General features: G+C 39.2%; 1 protein-coding gene across 4 annotated transcripts in view; it reads right to left on the bottom strand.

Annotated features, from left to right (window-relative positions):
- Positions 1 to 18,337, bottom strand: part of khdrbs2 (KH domain containing, RNA binding, signal transduction associated 2) — a 124,484-nt gene that overhangs the window by 60,616 nt on the left and 45,531 nt on the right. For all 4 annotated transcript variants that reach the window (XR_008361059.1, XR_008361060.1, XR_008361061.1 and 1 more), the window contains exons 3-4: positions 15,114 to 15,230; positions 8,616 to 8,762 (exon numbers count right to left, since the gene is read on the bottom strand). Coding sequence is in view for 1 of the 4 variants with exons in the window: in XM_053503063.1 (XP_053359038.1) it covers positions 8,616 to 8,762; positions 15,114 to 15,230 (264 nt within the window). In the remaining 3 variants the exon portion in view is untranslated. The remainder of the gene's footprint in view (positions 1 to 8,615; positions 8,763 to 15,113; positions 15,231 to 18,337) is intronic.

The following is an 18,337-nucleotide window of genomic DNA, read 5'->3' as shown; positions in this document are numbered from 1 at the left end:
TTAGCCTAAGCTGCATGTCTTTAAGTTGTGGGAGGAAACTTAGGGAAACCAACCAAGCACCCAAAGTAGGAAGTCGACCTTGGACGTACAAGACCACAGGCCTAACCACTACACCACCGTGCCACCTTGCAGTAGATCACTTACTCACTCACTCATTCTCTACAGCTCTGATTCTGCACAGGGTCACGGGAAGCCTGGAGCCTATCACAGCGTGACCTCCTGGATGGGATGCTAGTCCATGGCAGGGCACTCACACACCAAGGGCAATCTGGAAACGCCAATAAGTCTAATCTGCATGACTTTGGACTCTGGGAGGAAACAGGAGTACCCAGGGAAAACCCATGGAGAGAACATGCAAGCTTGATGCACGTTGACCCGAGGAGGGTCTCAAGCCTGGAGTTGTGGGGCCACAGTGCTAACCAATATGCCACTGTGTCACCTTGCAGTAGATCAATATTTTGAAAGGCAGACAATCTTTATTTTTACTAATATCCACCTGAAAAATATAGCTGCCATAAACTAGGTCTAGAACTAGGACAAATAATGAGTGAGAATCTAAAGAGTTCGGATCTCGATACTAAGCGAAATAAATCATAATTAAAAGTAAAAGGCTACAAAACTAGAAATGCTTTAGATGTGAGTCCTGAAATGAAGCACTGTCAAATTTTATATTTTTTCTTGTCGCATAACAATACTCTTGTGATGCAGCGGAGGTACACTATGTCCAATCCTAAGAAAAGCTAATGAAAATGAGAACAGATGTCAAAAACGCATCATTTACGCCATGGCGAAAACGAACATGATCTTTCATTTACACTGCGAGACAAGAGCACAAGACAGACAGAAAGCTCGCCTATGAACTTTGCTTCACACCAGCTATCAGCGCATTGTGTTGTGAGAGAATACCAGCACTTCCTGCATTTATAAAGTCCCCCCTCACCCATCTGATTGAACATGACAGGGCCCTGAATCACAAGGCCGATTACAGCACGGATAGCTCTTATTTTATTATCTTGTCAGTGCCACAGGCAGATAAATGGATCCTCATTTCCAGCAGCCACTTATTCCCCTTCCTGTTTGCTGTAACAGCTGGGCACAGGAAAATATTAGAAATGGCAAGGAGACGAAAGTGGCCTTTTCATTGTGATCCAGTCACCAATCAATAAAAAGCCTGCTGCTTGTGACTGAGACACCGTCCTCCAGAAAGCAAGTTTTCTGTTTAATCGCTTGTTTTGTGAATGCACCTTGTAATTATGTCCTAATCTGATTCGCTTCCCTGTTATAGGAAAGTGTTCAAATATACCTCACATTTAAAAATCTTGCATGGTGTGGGTTTTTTTTTTTTTCCTTGACAAGTTTGGATGTACACTACTGTATTTAATCTGCCATGATGCTTGAAGTACAACCTTGGTTGAGGATTTGTTCATTCAGACATGAATAATATATTATACGGTAATGCATAATAAAAGATATTTAGACCATAACACCTGCATTCCCCACATTTTATGATTTCACACTTCCTGCACAAAAGCCATCTGATGCCAGAGCTAATCATTTCCTGATGTCTTTTCCATGCTGTAACAGTCAGCATAGAACGAAGACGCTATAGGATCCCAGGGTCAAAGCAGTGCAGCTATTTGCGAAGTGAAGGCAGGTACACTCAAGTTATTTATTACAGTACACACCATGCATCTATGATGACAAATTTCCTGCTGAAAGCAAACCATAAGGCATGCGCTCGCATGTAATTACCAATGTACTGTATCTCTGTATCTCTGCCCTGTTGATGTACAGTATACTGCATTTGCTTGCTGTTGGTACAGTAGAGGAATATGCCTATTTTATGTTTATACATATAAAGGCGTCAAAAAAACAACAACATATTTTTTGCCGTGGAGATCGGTCATGTTGCTGTATGGTGCTCCTGAGGGACGGCTGGCTCGAAAATAAAAAACATCGTTTAAGGAACAGTAATGAAAAGTCAGTGGCTTAATTTGGCCGAGCTGATTAAGTAGCTCTTACCAGAATTGACGAACAGACATGGTAGAGATCAGACAGGGGAATGGTATGAGTGTAAGATTACTGTATAACTCATTATACCACAGCGCTGTTTCTTTAAACATGAAGGTGATGATTATTCATGAAACAGTAGATCTGGCTATACAATGTGTTCTTTCAAAATTGGAGAACGTTAGCGTTTCTATAGAAACATCTATATTTTACCCTTTTTTACAGAGACTCGTATGTCTGATTCTTCACATAGCCTAAGGATAATAATCAACTGGAGTTATTTTTAAAAAAGAAAAGTGGATAACTGTTAATTTGGTGAAGATTCATGTAAGGAAAGAGTCTCAGGGTGTCACTCAGTCTTATGAACTTCAAAATGGAGAAAAAAAAGAAGAAGCTATTGCTTATAGCTGCTGTAGCATATAACTTTGACACCAAGACATTCCACAATGCTATCTACGAAAAGCTTGCAGACACCTACAGTATGTTTGCTTTTTGAACATCCTTTCTCTCTGCAATTATATAATGGGCACTGGTGGCTCAGTGGTAGGTGTTTCGCCTGCCATGCAGAAGGCCCAGGTTTGATTCCCAGCCAAGCCTGGATAAAATGGGAGGGTTGCATCAAGAAGGGCATCGGTGTAAAACCTATGCCAAGTTGTTGTGCGGACTGGATATTCCGCTGTGGCGACAATTATAATACCCTGCACTCCTGTGGGTAGGCGTTCCACTAGATTTTAGAGCAAGGATGCAGGGATTTATGCTTACTTAGACACAAAATTCAGACTTACATTTTTATCGCATTATACATCTGAGCAGTTGAGGGCCTTGCTCAAGGGCCCATCAGGGACAACTTGGTAGTCATGGGATTTGAAACTGGAACCGTAGGCCAACGCCTTAACCAGCGTTGGCCTACGTAAGCTACCATGCATTTATTTATTTCAGCATTGCATGTACAGTACATAATATATGTAAATCAGAGGTAATTAAAATTGTGATTGATCACAGACTATGATTGTAATTAACTAGATGAAAATAATTCATCGATTGACAGCACTAGTTTAAACAAAGGAAAAAGTTTATGTAAGCTTCCCCTTTCAGTATGCCTTGTCCCGGTTATGTAGGCTGGGTTCTTGCAAGACTGTTTACCTTTGCAGGGGGTGTTGTGTGGGGGGTGGAATGAGGACCGGATTGAGAGCCATTGACTCATGTCTGGAACCTGCTGCTTTAACCCCCTGAGGCCTGGCCTCAATTGTGTCTGTTTATTTGCACCCGATAACTGTTAATTAATGTTCTCAAACAAATCAGTCTGGCAAAAGAATAATGCTGAAAATGATCAAACAATGATATATGGACAATGTAGTTCGGAAAAAATATCATGTCCTCATATAAAGACATTCAATTCTCAAGAGGGTAAAGCAACAGCATGTATAATAGAAAGAAAAGCTTTGAACAAAAACACACTGCCTGTGTATCATGCTGGCTTCTTAAACAAGCTACTCAAAAGCCATTGACATTCTCCGAACATCCACTCCTGTGAAGAGACTCGCACGTCCGCCTGAAATTTGCCAACTAGTGGCACAGATCCCAGCTCTCAGCCCTGCTCTCCATCCACCCAGGCAAACGAAGAAGCACCACTCACATCAATATTCTGAAGCCAAGAAAAGCCATTCCCAGAATCGTTCCAGCCCACACCTGACAGCAGAAATGAATCTACGTATTCACTACACACTCTCTTTGTTTTTGATTAAAAAAATAAAAAAAGAAGAATGAAAAATATTGTTTCTAAGTAGAAGAATACTCCATGGGAAAAAAAACCCAGAGAATATTTTCTCCTGTTCAGTGATTGAAAATTAAATGGTAAAGAAATTATATTCTAATTTTAAATCATGTCATAATTACATAGAAAAAGGTCAACCTATATATTTAAATGAATTTTAGTAGATATAATAATTATTATTATAATTATATAATTAATTATATAAATGTGATTCAGCCCAAACATTGATGGTTTTGTTGACTCTTAAGTTGATCTTTTTCCTATAACGGTATATCTTATTGTATTTTGTATACGTTACCATAGCAATTTGACACATTGTCCATTTATTGTTGCTATGGACTGACCACGAATCAGGTCAGTTTCTGTTATCATTAAGCAGCACTGGTCTCTCTGTTTCTCTGTTTAACTATTAATAAGAGGAAGAAATGCCGTTTGCCACATTACAGAGAATTTCCACTGTGACAACACTTACTCCTTCACCCTTGAGTGCCACAAACCACGGACACTAGAGACTCCTTGCATAAATGTCTTCTTAGACCTTTAGCATATTAACAATAGCACATTTTTAATCCATGTACTGTATGCAAAGAAAAAACTGTAACGTATTAGAATTTGTGCATTGATATGATGGAGATTTCCACTGTACTTGGAAGTACTTTCAGAAAAGTTGTTATACAGTAGGAATCAACACCTCTTGGCCAATCAGAATTGAAAAATTAACAGTACTCTCATATAAACCACTTTACGAATTCCAAATGATTAATATGGCACGGTGGCGTAGTGGTTAGCACTGTGGCCTCACACCTCCAGGGTCCTCGATTCCCGTCTGTGTACATGGACTCTGCATGTTCTCTCCGTGCTTGGTGGGTTTCCTCCCACAGTGCAAAGAGATCCAGATTAGGTTAACTGCCGTTGCCCGTAGTGTGTGTTTGAGTGTTGATCGGAGGTCCTACCATGGTCATAAAATAGGAATAGTGTCTGGGATAGCTCAAGCGGTTCAAATGCCACGACTGCCAAGTTGTCCTTGTTGGGGCCTTGAGCAAGGCCCTTAACTGCACTTACTCACTCATCATCATCTATACTGCTTTCTCCTGTATTCAGGGACGCAGGGGGCCTGGAGCCTATTCCGGGAGACACCCTGAATATAAAAATAAAACACCCTGGGGAGGGTGCCAATCCATCAGAGGGCACACACACACATACTCATTCACACACTACAGGCACTCTGTACAAGCACGGGGAGAACATGCAAACTCCATGCACATAGAGACGGGAATCGAACCCAGACCCTGGAGGTGCAAGACGACATCGCTAACCACTACACCACCGCCGAACTGCTATAACAAAAAAAATTAAAAAGTATAAAGGCATCTGCCAAATGTAAAGGCTAAATGTAAATGAATAAATACAATGGTAATCGCCATTGGCCTTCACGGTCCCTAGTTGGACTACAGAAGTTCCTAGATGGATGGATGGATGAAAATGTTTGAATACACTGGATGTGACCACAAGATTTTTTTATATACTTCAGTATTAATGTATTGTCTTTTTTCAATGTACTCAGTTGCATTTAGTCTTTCGTATAGAATCTACAGTATAATATTATGGTGAACAAAAACTACATGTTGCCAACACACAGCACTACCACCACTGATAATAATGCTATATGGGAATATAAATAATTTCATGTTCTAGTCCTTGCCTGACATCTCTACACGTGTCCACACTAATGAATGCCCCACAGTTAATAGTGATTCTGTGGTGTACGTATCTCACCTGATAGAAATGCAGCAGATGGCAGTACAGTGCATTGTCGATGCCTTATGGGTGGTAAACAACCGTTGCCTGTGGTGATACTTAATAAGCTATCATACACACGACTCGTGTGCATTCAGAAGAAACCGAAAACCGCTAATGGGCCAGATGCCATTAAGCAGTCTAGAGCTACTGTATGTTACTATCTATTTTAACTACTGTATATATTAGCCATACCGTTAAAATGCATGCTATTTCTTCACCTTTACTAAATGCTTTTGAGTCACCCTGGATATTGTGTCTATCCCAGGAACAATGCGTGTCTACTGTCGATGAAACACCAGACCTTTAGCATAGTCAATCCACAAAAGTTCTATTTTGGCCAGTGGGGGAAAACCTACAGGATCATAGAGAGAAAATGCCTTTCTCCACACAGGGAGTGCGCTGAGCTCAGGGTCAAACTGGAAACCACCGTCCTATTCATATGGACATTATTTTATAAAATGCCTAATAATTATACAGTAAAGAGTTCTCTATTGCTGTCAAATTCAACAAACTGTAAAGTATCTAATAGACAGGATTATTGTTGTAGCTTTTATTAAACTTGCTAGAATGTAGTACTTTCAATTAAATCAGTTAATCACATATAATAAAAACTCCACAGTCCTGCTTTGCACCATGACTCCTAAAGCAACAGTGCCATCTGCTTCTCTTTCAATTTTTCTTTCGGTCCCGTCTCTGCCCTCATCATGATATTGGCTGGGTATTACGTGCACTTGTGTCTCGTTGTCCTCGGGCAAACGTCTAAACACATGCTCTGCGTTTTTGTTTGTTTCTTCCAAATATTTAACCGGCATCTTCACTTAATACTGAACCCTTATGTGCCTTGTTACGAGCAGAGTTTCATTTGTGTTTTTAACTATTCGCTTTGTTTATGATTATGAATTACATGAGTTTTATCCGGTCTGCCTGTGTATTGCCCCTCGCTATGGACTTTCTTCTAATAACCCTCACAGGGAACACACACACACACACACACACACACTTGTGTCCTGCCTCAGAGCACACAGACTCATCCTCATTTATCTTTTAACCTTCCGCCCAAAATCTAGAGGCATACTGTTATTGATGCTTAGCAGTTGCTTGCATTTGATAATTTAGCACAAGACTAAGCTCAATCTGGCAAGTCCAAATCACATTATTGTGTGGGTCCAGAATTATTGGTCTCTTTGGATGGTTTAAATTGGCATGTGAGAAAAAAAAGGCATGCCCGATTTAATTTGCTTAATCTTACAGTGAAAAAATGAGGAAGAGATCTAATATTTAGCAGGAGAAAATTATTTAAAAATTTTGCATTAAAAAATGTCAATTGCTTAATACATAACCTTTCCTAGATCCTCTCATGTGAACTCTCATCATCAGGGTTTTTGAAATGGGGTTCAGGTTAGGGGACTGATTTGGCTGTGATTTGGAATTATCTCATTATCTAATGTTATGTAGCGATCACATACATTATGATGTCATCACTGTACATTTCTTGTGTAGATTTGGATTCATGTTTTGGATCAATCTGCCACATTTACAACCCAGCAGCCACCTTTTCGCAGAGACAGACAGCACTTGAAACTTTCCCGAGTAGTTTGTTGGAACGTGCAAGAATCTAAATGCAAATGTGGAGATGCTGTAACCCCATAACGACCTTCAAGCATTTACATCAAGGCAGATTCATTACAGATCTGGTTGTTATGAATTAAATTATAGGCATAAGAATGGATGCCGGCATTTCCTATGTGTAGAAGTTTATGGAGGTGGCCAGACTTTTATCTTATTTAATTTCTGTGTTCTTTAATCTCCTCCAGGTGGATGAGTGCTCAAGAGAAGACAAGAATAAATATAGATCCCCTTATATTTAAAAACCCCCTTGAAACACTTTACATTCAATTAAAAATAAAAATGAAAGTAAAATATAAATGGAAACATGATTAATTTTGTATCCGTATTAGTTCTCTATAAAAATTGCTAGGGGTGCATATAATTTAAGCGTTTGTGATTTTTTTTTTTAATCACCTTTAGAAAATACTTCAATCACAGGTTAGATTTCTCATTTTTTTAGTGTGATATTAAAATAGTTAACACATTTTTTCATATGCATATTTACTAAGGGTGCCAGTAATTCTGGAGCTGATTATAGATTCATGAATCCGAGAAAAGGTCTTTGGTGTCTTCGTCCTGTCAAGTCTTTTTTTTTTACCTTAGAAAATCTTTCATCTGAAGATCTTTGAAATGTATGCCCGGGCCTCAGTGGGAACTAAATGAGATTAATAGATAAAGCCTTGTGGCTAGCACAGTGCTTCTGATGACGGAGAGCCGTGCTCCAAAGGCTGAGGGCGTGGCTTAGGGCATGATGGGTAAAGTAGCATGAGAGTCCCTTCAAACACCTCGCACCTGAGGGCATCAGTGTCCACAGCCCCAGCCCTACAGCGTGGACTCTGCACATACAGTATATTACAGGAGGAACATTAATCATTGGTTGGCAAATGCTTCAGGCTTGAGGAAAAACACAGCAGGGCTTTTTCCTCTCTTATATAGCTGAGCTTATTAACGTTGGGATTCATACTGCTCCTAGCTGGAGCTGTAGATTGAAAAATGCTGAGAGAAGCTTTTGAATCCATGCCTAACTCTCGCACTCCGTGGAAACATATTACAAAGCAAATATGCAGCCTCGGTGTAATAGGAACACTTATTATTTGTCATCGGTGTTTGCGAAAAATTGCATATTTTACATAACGTGACAGGACTGAAACACACAACACGGCGATATTGCTCAGCAATGTACCATATTTGAGAAAAGTCTATCATAGTCTGTCCTCATCAAAGTTTTTTGTAGTCCCCCAGTTAGCCGAATGCTTAAGCTTCCAAACTACTTCTTTTTTGTTGTTGTTGTTTTAATGAGCATGGAGGAAGAAGTGTCTCACCTACAGCTGGATACTTAATTAGAGGGAAAAAATGGGGCTGGTGTACACTGCAGTTACCCTTCAGCAGTTAAAAGGAAATGAAGCAGCCTGAATGAACTTACAGGAACCAGGAACTTTTTAATTTCCTCCAAGGCATGGCTCATGCGGGAATACGCCTCTCCGGGTGGTGCGAAGACTTCAATTAAAACATGGAGATCGTTGTTCAAATGGGCATATTTGGCCTCCCCGCTTTTCCTCAGCTCTTCTTCCTGCAAATGAGAAATTTAGCAGCTTTAGTTCTGTCTGAATGACCACATTCATTAACATGATGCCTTTACAACCTCCATTGATTCATTCTTAGTGCGTGCCTGGTGAGGGTTAAACTAAATACAAACTAAGTTTGTTACAAAATGCGTTTATGTTCCGTTATAAAATATCATGGGATTAAACATAGAGCAAATCAGGATGATTGGACTGGATTTAGGCTGTTGGATCAATGAATTAATTGCTACCATAAGAAATAAAATGGTATTATATCGTGTGGAAGCAAGATGTTTACTGTACGAAAGCACATTTTTACATACAATTTCTGCCGTTTGTAAAATGATCACACTTTTGTCTAATTACTGTACATTATATTGTATCATTGTAACTGTAGTAGCACTGGAGTACGGGTTCGATTCCCTGCCAGGTTCGATTCCCGTCTCTGTGTGCATGGAGTTTGCATGTTCTCCCCGTACTTGGTGGGTTTCCTCCGGGTACTCCGGTTTCCTCCCACAGTCAAAACACATGCAGATTAGGCTAACTGGCATTCCCAAATTGCTCGTAGTGTATGAATGAGGGTGTGACTGAGTGTATTTGTGTGTGTCCAAAGTATACCCCGTCCCATGCCCTAAGTCTCCTGGGATGGGCTTCAGGCCTCCCGTACTCCTGTGTTTATAGGAATTCTAGGGGTGACCATGTAGAAATTCTGTTTTATTATTTAATAATTTTGTGTTTTTTCTTTTCTTAGAGCAAATGTAGTATAATTACAGATGAGATTGCGCTTGTTTTGGTGGAAGATTAAGCTAATTAACCACAGAGACATTTATTCACGCCAATGTCATGTACTGTCCGACAAAAAAAAAAAAAAAAAAAAATGGTCACATGTTATTTTTTTCTTGATCCATGCTTGGCTTTCTGACATCTGTATGCCCTCACTCACTCGTCTATACGCTTTATCCTGTATTCAGGGTCGCAAGGGGCCTGCTAGCATATCCCAGGAGGCTAAGGGCACAAGGTACAATCCGTCGCAGGAAACACACACACAACCTACAAACTATTCGAAAATGCCAATTAGCCCAATCTGCATATTTTTGGACTGTGGGAGAAAACCCGAGTACCCGGAGGAAACCCACCAAGCACGGAAAGAACATGCAAACTTCAGAGACGGGAATCAAGCCTAGCCGGGAATCGAACCCGGACCGTGGAAGTGTGAGGCAACACTACACCACAGTGCCGCTCATCTGCAATGTCACAAAAATTATTCAGTGTTGCATTCATTTTTGGATGAGTTTTTCATAATGATGAAGGGGGAGTCGAACCACTCCGAACGGCTTCTTCAACTCATCCGAGGATCTCCAATAGGGTTAAGGTCAAGACTATGTGGAAACTGATTTCTTATGCTACCTTTGAACCTTTGGTACATGGCGACAGTGCTAACCACTAAGCTACAACAATTCCAATAATTCCAAAAATTTCAGCAACTTCCTTACTTGTTTTCTGTTGCTTGATCAAGGTAAAAAAAATAAATAAATAAAATAAAAAACGCCCTTTCTGAAAGAGAATCTTTTAATCTTTTCCATAACAACAGGATACAACTTTTGACATGAGTGTTTACGAAATGAAAAACCACAGTACCTACTGTGCATGGGTAAGGGTTAAAAGTATTGCTGCCAGCTAAACCATATAAATCACTGCAGTAAAGCTCTGATGTATCTGGTTATTTGAATCCAAATTTTTTATTTTTAATCCAAATTGGATTTTTTTTTCGGCCAGGCAGTGGACATAACTGTGCTGTACACATACTGACATGGTGACTCAGTTCATTACAGACATATGAATAATTCTATTGGGTAGAATACAGTACATATCCACATTAAGAGCTATCCAACAGAAACTGATGTACAGTACTGTAGCCACCCATCACATTAATTTTCCACTATGAGACAGAGAGAAAAAAAAGGAGCGTTTATCTGAGAGGCATTCGATTTCCTGATTCTATTTGATTGCTGAAGGTCATCTGTAACTATTCTTTAGAAAACGTGTAATTACTGCAGCCTACATTACCGCCTCCTGTTGATTACTTTTGCCTCTGGCTTGTACTTCAAGTCTGAAGAGCTCTGTGAGAGCAGGCATTCAGAGACACTCGATCAGTCATGCAGACTCTTCATTTCTGATTATCACTAACTAATAGCTGCTGTGACATCAGCGCAATGTCACTGACCCAATCACTTCATATGCGCCTTTAAATGAAGGTCAGAAGACGCTTCTGATTTCTGCAGTTATTCCAAACTCACTCGCTTTCTGATGTTCAATATTTAAGTTTCCTGTGTGTGCAGCAGTAGTGTGAAGAAGAGAAAGCAAAAGAAAGCCAAATTGAGTATTTGTTTTATTTCCTGCCTTGTCCAAGATAGAAGAACTTTCCATGAGATTACATTTCACTGTCTCGCGTCTGAAAGCTTTAAATTCCCTTTTATGTCAAACCGAGAGCAAATGCAGCACGGCTCATTGTTTTAGAAGCCAAGTCTGTCTTTCAGGATATGTTTCAAAAGGTACAGAAGTGAGTCTAAGTGCAGCAGAACCCTGTAGAAATATGACATAATGACAAGTCTTTCTCTTTTTTTTTTTTGTATGTTTATTTTTAGTAAAAAGGGGGTACATGGCGTACTGACAGCTACATTTTTGTAACCTAGTTTCTACAAAAAGATCCGTCAAATATGCCTTTTAGTAAGGAGCACGTCGGTAAAATAATGATCGGCTTCTCTTCCCTTTAAATAATGCTTAGATCCCAAATTAGATCTGGGGAAGATATTACGTATGCCTGATTGAGATTAGGAACTTGAAAAGAAATACTAAAGAAGCGTCTGAATCTGTCTTTGTGCCGCTCCGACTGTTATGACTCTGCACATAAATTATGCATTTTATTTTGGCTAAAAATCTGTTTCCATCGCAAAAGGGGGGAAAAAATGCATCCCGGATGTTAATGAGGTACGCTCTGGCTCCTGTGTGTCTGCGTCACTGTTACTGATGGAGAGATAACAGTCATGCTGCTGAAAGCAATATTTAAGATGGTTAAAGCTTATTAAAGCCGCAAAGTGGATGTAGTTGAACTGTATTAGATGAAAATGGATATATGTGCTAACCTAAAATTAGCTTTTGGATAAATAATAACTATGATGCTGTTTTTTGAGATGGTGTTTTTAATTCTGCTAGAAAATTTGAAAATGTCATTTCAGGAGCAGCTTTAAAACTCAGTGAAAAACAAACAAATAAAGAAAGCAAGAAATAATAACTGAAAGATGGTTCTACTAATACTACTACAACTCTTCTGTAGTCCAACACAGGGTCCTGGATGGATGGATGGATGGATGGATGGAGGGATGGAGTAAGTTAGTAACCTTGCTTACTAGGTTTTTCCATTTCTATGGCTGTGGTAGAACCTCCAGTCAACATTCACACACACTACAGTTTGGAAACACCAATTAGCCTAATCTGCACGTCTTTGGACTGTGGGAGGAAACCAGAGCACCCGGAGGAAACCCAGCAAACACAGGGAGAACTGTAAACTCCATGCACACAGACCGTGATGGGGGAGTCGAACCCAGGCCCTGGAGGTACAAAGGCAACAGTGCTAACCCCTACGCCACCACTACTTCTACTAATACAATAATAATAATAATAATAATAATAATAATAATAATAATAATAATCAGGAAAACAGTATCCATACATTTGGGAAATTAGGAAAAAAGTGCTTTTTAGTGAAATATAACTTTATTCATAAAACATCCTCTACATAATTTCCATGTCTTTGTAAACACGCACACACACACACACACACACACACAGTGGTCTCTCCCACTCACGATGAACTCAAGTTACATGTCTGGTGTTATGCATGTAATTGCTTAATTATGTTAATTTCCCCTATGTGTGGAGACTTTTGGGACATTCATATAATAATAATAATAATCATCATCATCATACAGACTGGGGTTTTAACTAACACCAAGCAGACTACATAATAAATTGTTTTGTCTCTCCAACACAGAGCCTGCGAGACAAGAGAAAAACAATGAACGAAGCAGCAGCAAACAAGCAGCCCACTTAATTACAGCCCATCACAGAGAAGCCCTTTCATATGCCTTTGCCTAGGGCGAGGCAAAATGACAAAAATATCATGTAGGCATACTTGAATAATGCATTACAATATTTAGTGATGGTGACTTAGTGGTTAGCACTGTCGCCTCAAACTCCCAAGGTTGGGGGTTCGGATCTTGCCTCCGGTCTGCGTGTGTGAAGTTTGCATGTTCTTCCTGGGCTTAGTGGATCTCTTCCAGGTGCCCTGTGTTTTTTCCCCCTATGGTCCAACAGCATGTGGTGTAGGCTGATTGGTGTTTTTGAATTGCCCAAAGTGTGTGAGTGTGTATGTGTCTTGTAAATGGTTGGGCACCCCATTCAGGGTATGCCTTTGGTGCCCGAGTTCCCTGGGATAGGCTCCAGGCCCCCTGCGATAAGCGGTGTGGAAAAACGAATGAATAAATGAATGTTTAGTAATGCTGAAAACGTGTTTGGGCTTCTCAGTTCCAGCGAAAGAAAACTGTATTGCTACAGCATACAAAGGAAATTCTATACAATTGTGTGCTTCAAATTTTGTGCCAACTGTATTCGAGTGTGACGGTTTGGTGTCCACACATACACATGCTCATCTCTTTGAAAATGTAACAGTTAATTAAAAGAATTTATAAAAAAATATATATTTATATAAATATTACCTCCAATACTTTTTCAGTGATAGTACCAGATATTTTATTGCAATTTTTATATTATATATTTCAATCCTAGCCATCTAGTGTGGTAGAGGTGACGCTGTACAGCTGATAGATAGCCACCATTCACTCTCTTCATGTATTACGAGTTTACACCATCATTACATTGTTAAGAATCCAAATGAAATGCAACAGGACTCGATCAAGGGCCAGCAAGGCCATCCAGTGTCCCCAAGCTCATTTTCAATGCAAATGTATTCCTGCTTCAATATTCACTGGGAGCTGGTATGGATGTGTGTAAACATGATATTCAATGACTCAATTGTGCACTTTTATCAGCATTTCGAGTCAGAAATAAAATGATGGCACATCAAAACAGCAATTACCGTCACCATTTTTTAAAGTACATAAGTGAATGGCTTCTAAACACACACACAAAAGGTTTTTTAGTAGTACTTTTCATCAAAAGTCTTTATACAGAACACTGTTTTCAAGCTTTGAATATTGCGTAGCACATTATTGTAGAGGGATGCTCTTCCTCTTATATGCACAACATTTGAATGTTTTTATACCGTTGTGCATGTGGACCTGGAATTGAATTTACAAACTGAAACTCTCATATATTCTAGATTAATTACATGTAAAACGAAACATTTCAAGCCTTTTTCTGTTTTAATTGCAGTGATTATGGCTTACGTGTCATGAAAATCAAAAATCTAGTATACCAAAATATTACAATATTTCATTTTGAGTTTAAGTAAATGACTATTCATACAGAATAAATCTGTTGGTCCAGTTCCGTACACACATGGGGGAGACTGGCGGCACAGTGCCCTAGTGGTTGGCACTGTCTTGCACCTCCAGGTGTGCATGGAGTTTGCATGTTCACCCCGTGCTTGGTGGGTTTCCTCAGGGTCCAAAACCATGAAGTTTATGAAGCTAAGTGGCCTTTTTAAAAGGCGTGTAGTGTGTAAATGTTGACCAGAGGCCCAGCAACGGTTGTGCAAATGGAAATAAACACAATGGTCACCATTGGCGTCCAATGTTCACCATAGTCCCTAGTTGACCTACACAAATAGGGTAAGCCACAGTGTGCAGCTGTATTGAAGCATGTTCATGGAAAGTTGACTGGAAGGGGAAAGTGTGTGTGTATATATATATATTAAAAAAAAGTCTAATTCTAAAAAAAAAAGGATTCCTATACAGCGTATATTTTACATTTCCCCCTCTCCCCGAGTGCCAGTACCTGCTGAGGCTGTGCTTAGACGTACTGTACACCGACAAGCTTTCAGGGGACTGAGTGTCCAAAGGATAAATAGCTTTGTTAAAGTAGATGTGCTGTGTACAGCCTTTTCCTTTCAATGCAGCATTATGAGCGATGACACATAAACTGAATTCTGAAATCGTATGAAAAATAAACACATTTTAATAAGTTTAATTTTATTAGGGTTTTTTTCCCAGTAGTTCAACCTTTCCCGAATACGGCTTTCCATATTAATGTGTTTAGGGATAATTCAAAGTGAATATTGAATGTCATATGCATTTCAGAGACAGAAATCAAAAGCAAAAAGCAGGATGCCGTTACTCTACCTTGTCTTTATCTCTCATTGAGCCCTTGCCGAGAATGGACATCTTCGCTCCGGTTTCCTCTTGTAATCTTTTCATGGAATTGCCCCGGGGCCCCAGCAGTTTCCCAACAAAATTAAACTGTAATGGAGAAGAGAAAAAGCAATACTGTTGGTCTCTCACACTTCTTGACAGCTCTCTTACTTCAAAGTCAATAAAAAAAAACATCTATAGGCTTTTTTTTTTTCCAACACAGACAAAGTCAGTCACTCTCCTAAACACATTAACTGCCCAAAAAATTGTTAAAAAAAAAGTGAAGTCTATTTCAGCTAAGTGCTGATCAATTTTTTTTCAGCACTAATAACAGGAAGGTTTGTGCTTATTTGTAAGCTGTCTGTTAAAGTATGAACTTCTATCTTTAGAGACTGCAATCTCTCAACTTGCAAATCGATGTTCAGGGTCAGGACACTTGATTGCTTATACGTGATATTAGAACATGTTCGGATGCCAATAAAGATCTGTAGAGTGCCCCTGAGGTCTGTGCTTGTAGGTGGTATAACAGAATTATTCATAAACTTTGCACACATTCAAACCTGCTCAATCAAGCATATAAAAATCATTATTCATTGTCGATACATCATATCCCGTGTAGTGTCACAAGGGGCTTCGCTGAGATTTGAACCCAAACCCTTGAGGTGTGCAGCAATACTGGCAAGCACTAACCCAAAGAATAAGAATTTAACAAGCTGAAATATACTCCAAATTATTGTTCATATAGAAAACAATCTAAGCATCCTTAAATTGTAGTTGGTAGTTAGATAGTATGCGTATGACAATAAAACAAAAAAATACAATTACTAAATCCTAATCATAATTGGACAAGTGGGTTTTATTCATTCTGATTGTCTGATTCAATTTTTTTCAAGCATTTCTGTAAAAGTTCCAGTATTTTGATTTGTTCATTTCAGGAGTCTTAGGCAAATATCAAATATGATATTATTTCCAAGCGTAAATAACATTTCCATTTTCCCAAATGCCTGCACACACATACACATACACACAGGCTTTACTTCTCTCCCAAGACCTGCCTAACTCCCCTGTGCTGTATTTCATTTCTCTTTATTGCCTCATCTTTATCTGAACACGAGCATAAATAAAGGTATGCCCGATGTAAATGAGATGTATATGAGGGTATATGGTGGTTTGTCGTATGTATATGAAATGCAGATAAGGACTAGTGAATGAGGGCTCATTTCCATGCAGCCGATGCTGTTGCATCATCATACTGTTCATTTATTTAAAAGGGACAATACAGGTACATTTCAAATTACTGCTCGGCTTGTCATATGAATCAGATGCAGAGCAGTTTGTATGTCATTCGTGGTGCTCAAATCTGTGCTCATTTCTATGCAGCTCTGATGAATGAGGGCCAAAGAATTTAGCTCCAGTGGGGATTCTAGTCACACAGTGTGGATGACAAGCTATCAAGGAATTGGCTTGGGGCAACAACTAACATTTCACACTCACAGCGGGCTTAAAGTCAGCAAGACCAGCTACTTATTTTTTTTTTCCACTTTTTTTCCAATCACCAATATAATCTTAATATATTAAAAAGGTTTATACTATGCACATTAAATGTAGCCTTTAAAGTGGTTAATACCCAATGTAATAAAAATGCTGATACGTGAATTTAAATGCATTAAAAGTGTGACCCAATAAAAAATTCAATCCAAGGCCTGGGAAAAGCAAAATCGATGAAAAAAAAAGACCCCACACCCTGTTGCATATCATCTTTTGTGCAAACCAGTTGTGTTTAAAATTAATGATCCGAATTCCAATGCCTGCTGCACTACACACAGCGGCCAAGGTGTAGCTTAGCTATCCTTATAGTCAGGTTCCTTACATTCCTTCAATTCCAAGCCAGGTTCGATTCCCATCTCTGTGTGCACGGAATGTGCATGTTCTCCCCGTGCTTGGTGGGTTTCCTCCAGGTGCTACAGTTTCCTCCCACATTCCAAAGACATGCAAATTAGGCTAACTGGCATCTCATTGATGAGTGTATGTATGTGTGTGTGCCCTGCGATGGATTGGCACCTCGTCCAGGACATCAATACCCTGCCTTGTGAGTAAGACATGGAAATGGTGGCTCAGGCTATACAGTATGTTGCTGATTTTTTTTTTTTTTGGAATATGAGGATCTGGGTTCGAGTCCTAGGTGGCCACACCCAATACTTCCCAGCCACTGCATGCAATGTGGGTTCTATTTAAGGGATTTTAATTTAACAATTGTTAATGTTTGATATATTATGAAAATGCATAATCTATTTTTTCTAACCAGTTTGTCATGTATTTAGTTTTTCCAACATTGCACATTTATAATACAAGTTATTCTAAGTTTTTTTAAATTTGTGATTAACCTTAGACTGTTATTACCTAGATAAAACTTTTAATCAACTGACGGCACTGTATTTTACCTATTTTAATAATAAAAATATAAAGAATTAATACATGGAGGTACATTGATATTGTGAGCTGCCATAAAAAAAATCATTGTCTGGGAAACACTGGATTGTGCCACTAGAACTGTTAAAATAAAACCTATAATGAGGGGGAAATGTGCTGCTGATTATCATTAATAACTGAAGATTAATCAATTCAAACTATCTGTTGAGAAAAGCGTGTGAATTTTGCAACCTTATTCTTTAACATAGTATTTTTAGAAGATTGTTTTTGTACATCTTATTATTCCATTACCTTAGAACATGGTCTGTGTTTATTTACTCAGTTTCTGCTCTGCTGGACAGAGATTTGGTTAAGGGAAGGGAGTGTGCCCTTCAAACGCTTTAAAAGGTCAGCTGGCACACAATGGTCAGACAGAAACAGTCAACCATTACACATGTATGGAGGCATAATCTGCTCAGCACACCACCACAGAAAACCACCTGCATTGTTCGGATGAACTCACACCACATCTGCTTGAAGACTCCCAAAACCAGTATTCGGGAGAGCGATATCATCCTAGGGATGGATATAGAGACGAAGCACATTGGCAGCACTTGTTATATTTAGATTAAACCTGAAGTGCTTTAAGGAAGATGATTAGTATGGAAACTGGATTATGAATTTCTGCACGCCTGAGTTATAGCCAAAAAATGAACGTTGAAGACAGATTCGTCTCATTAGTGCAGCTCGGTTGGAAAATGCCTTCATGCCTTATAAATAAGCTGAAACGCTTCAAAATCACTGTA

This window comes from Clarias gariepinus, chromosome 8, assembly GCF_024256425.1.
Source record: "Clarias gariepinus isolate MV-2021 ecotype Netherlands chromosome 8, CGAR_prim_01v2, whole genome shotgun sequence".
NCBI lineage: Eukaryota > Metazoa > Chordata > Actinopteri > Siluriformes > Clariidae > Clarias > Clarias gariepinus.
This window is presented reverse-complemented; position numbering and strand designations above follow the sequence as displayed.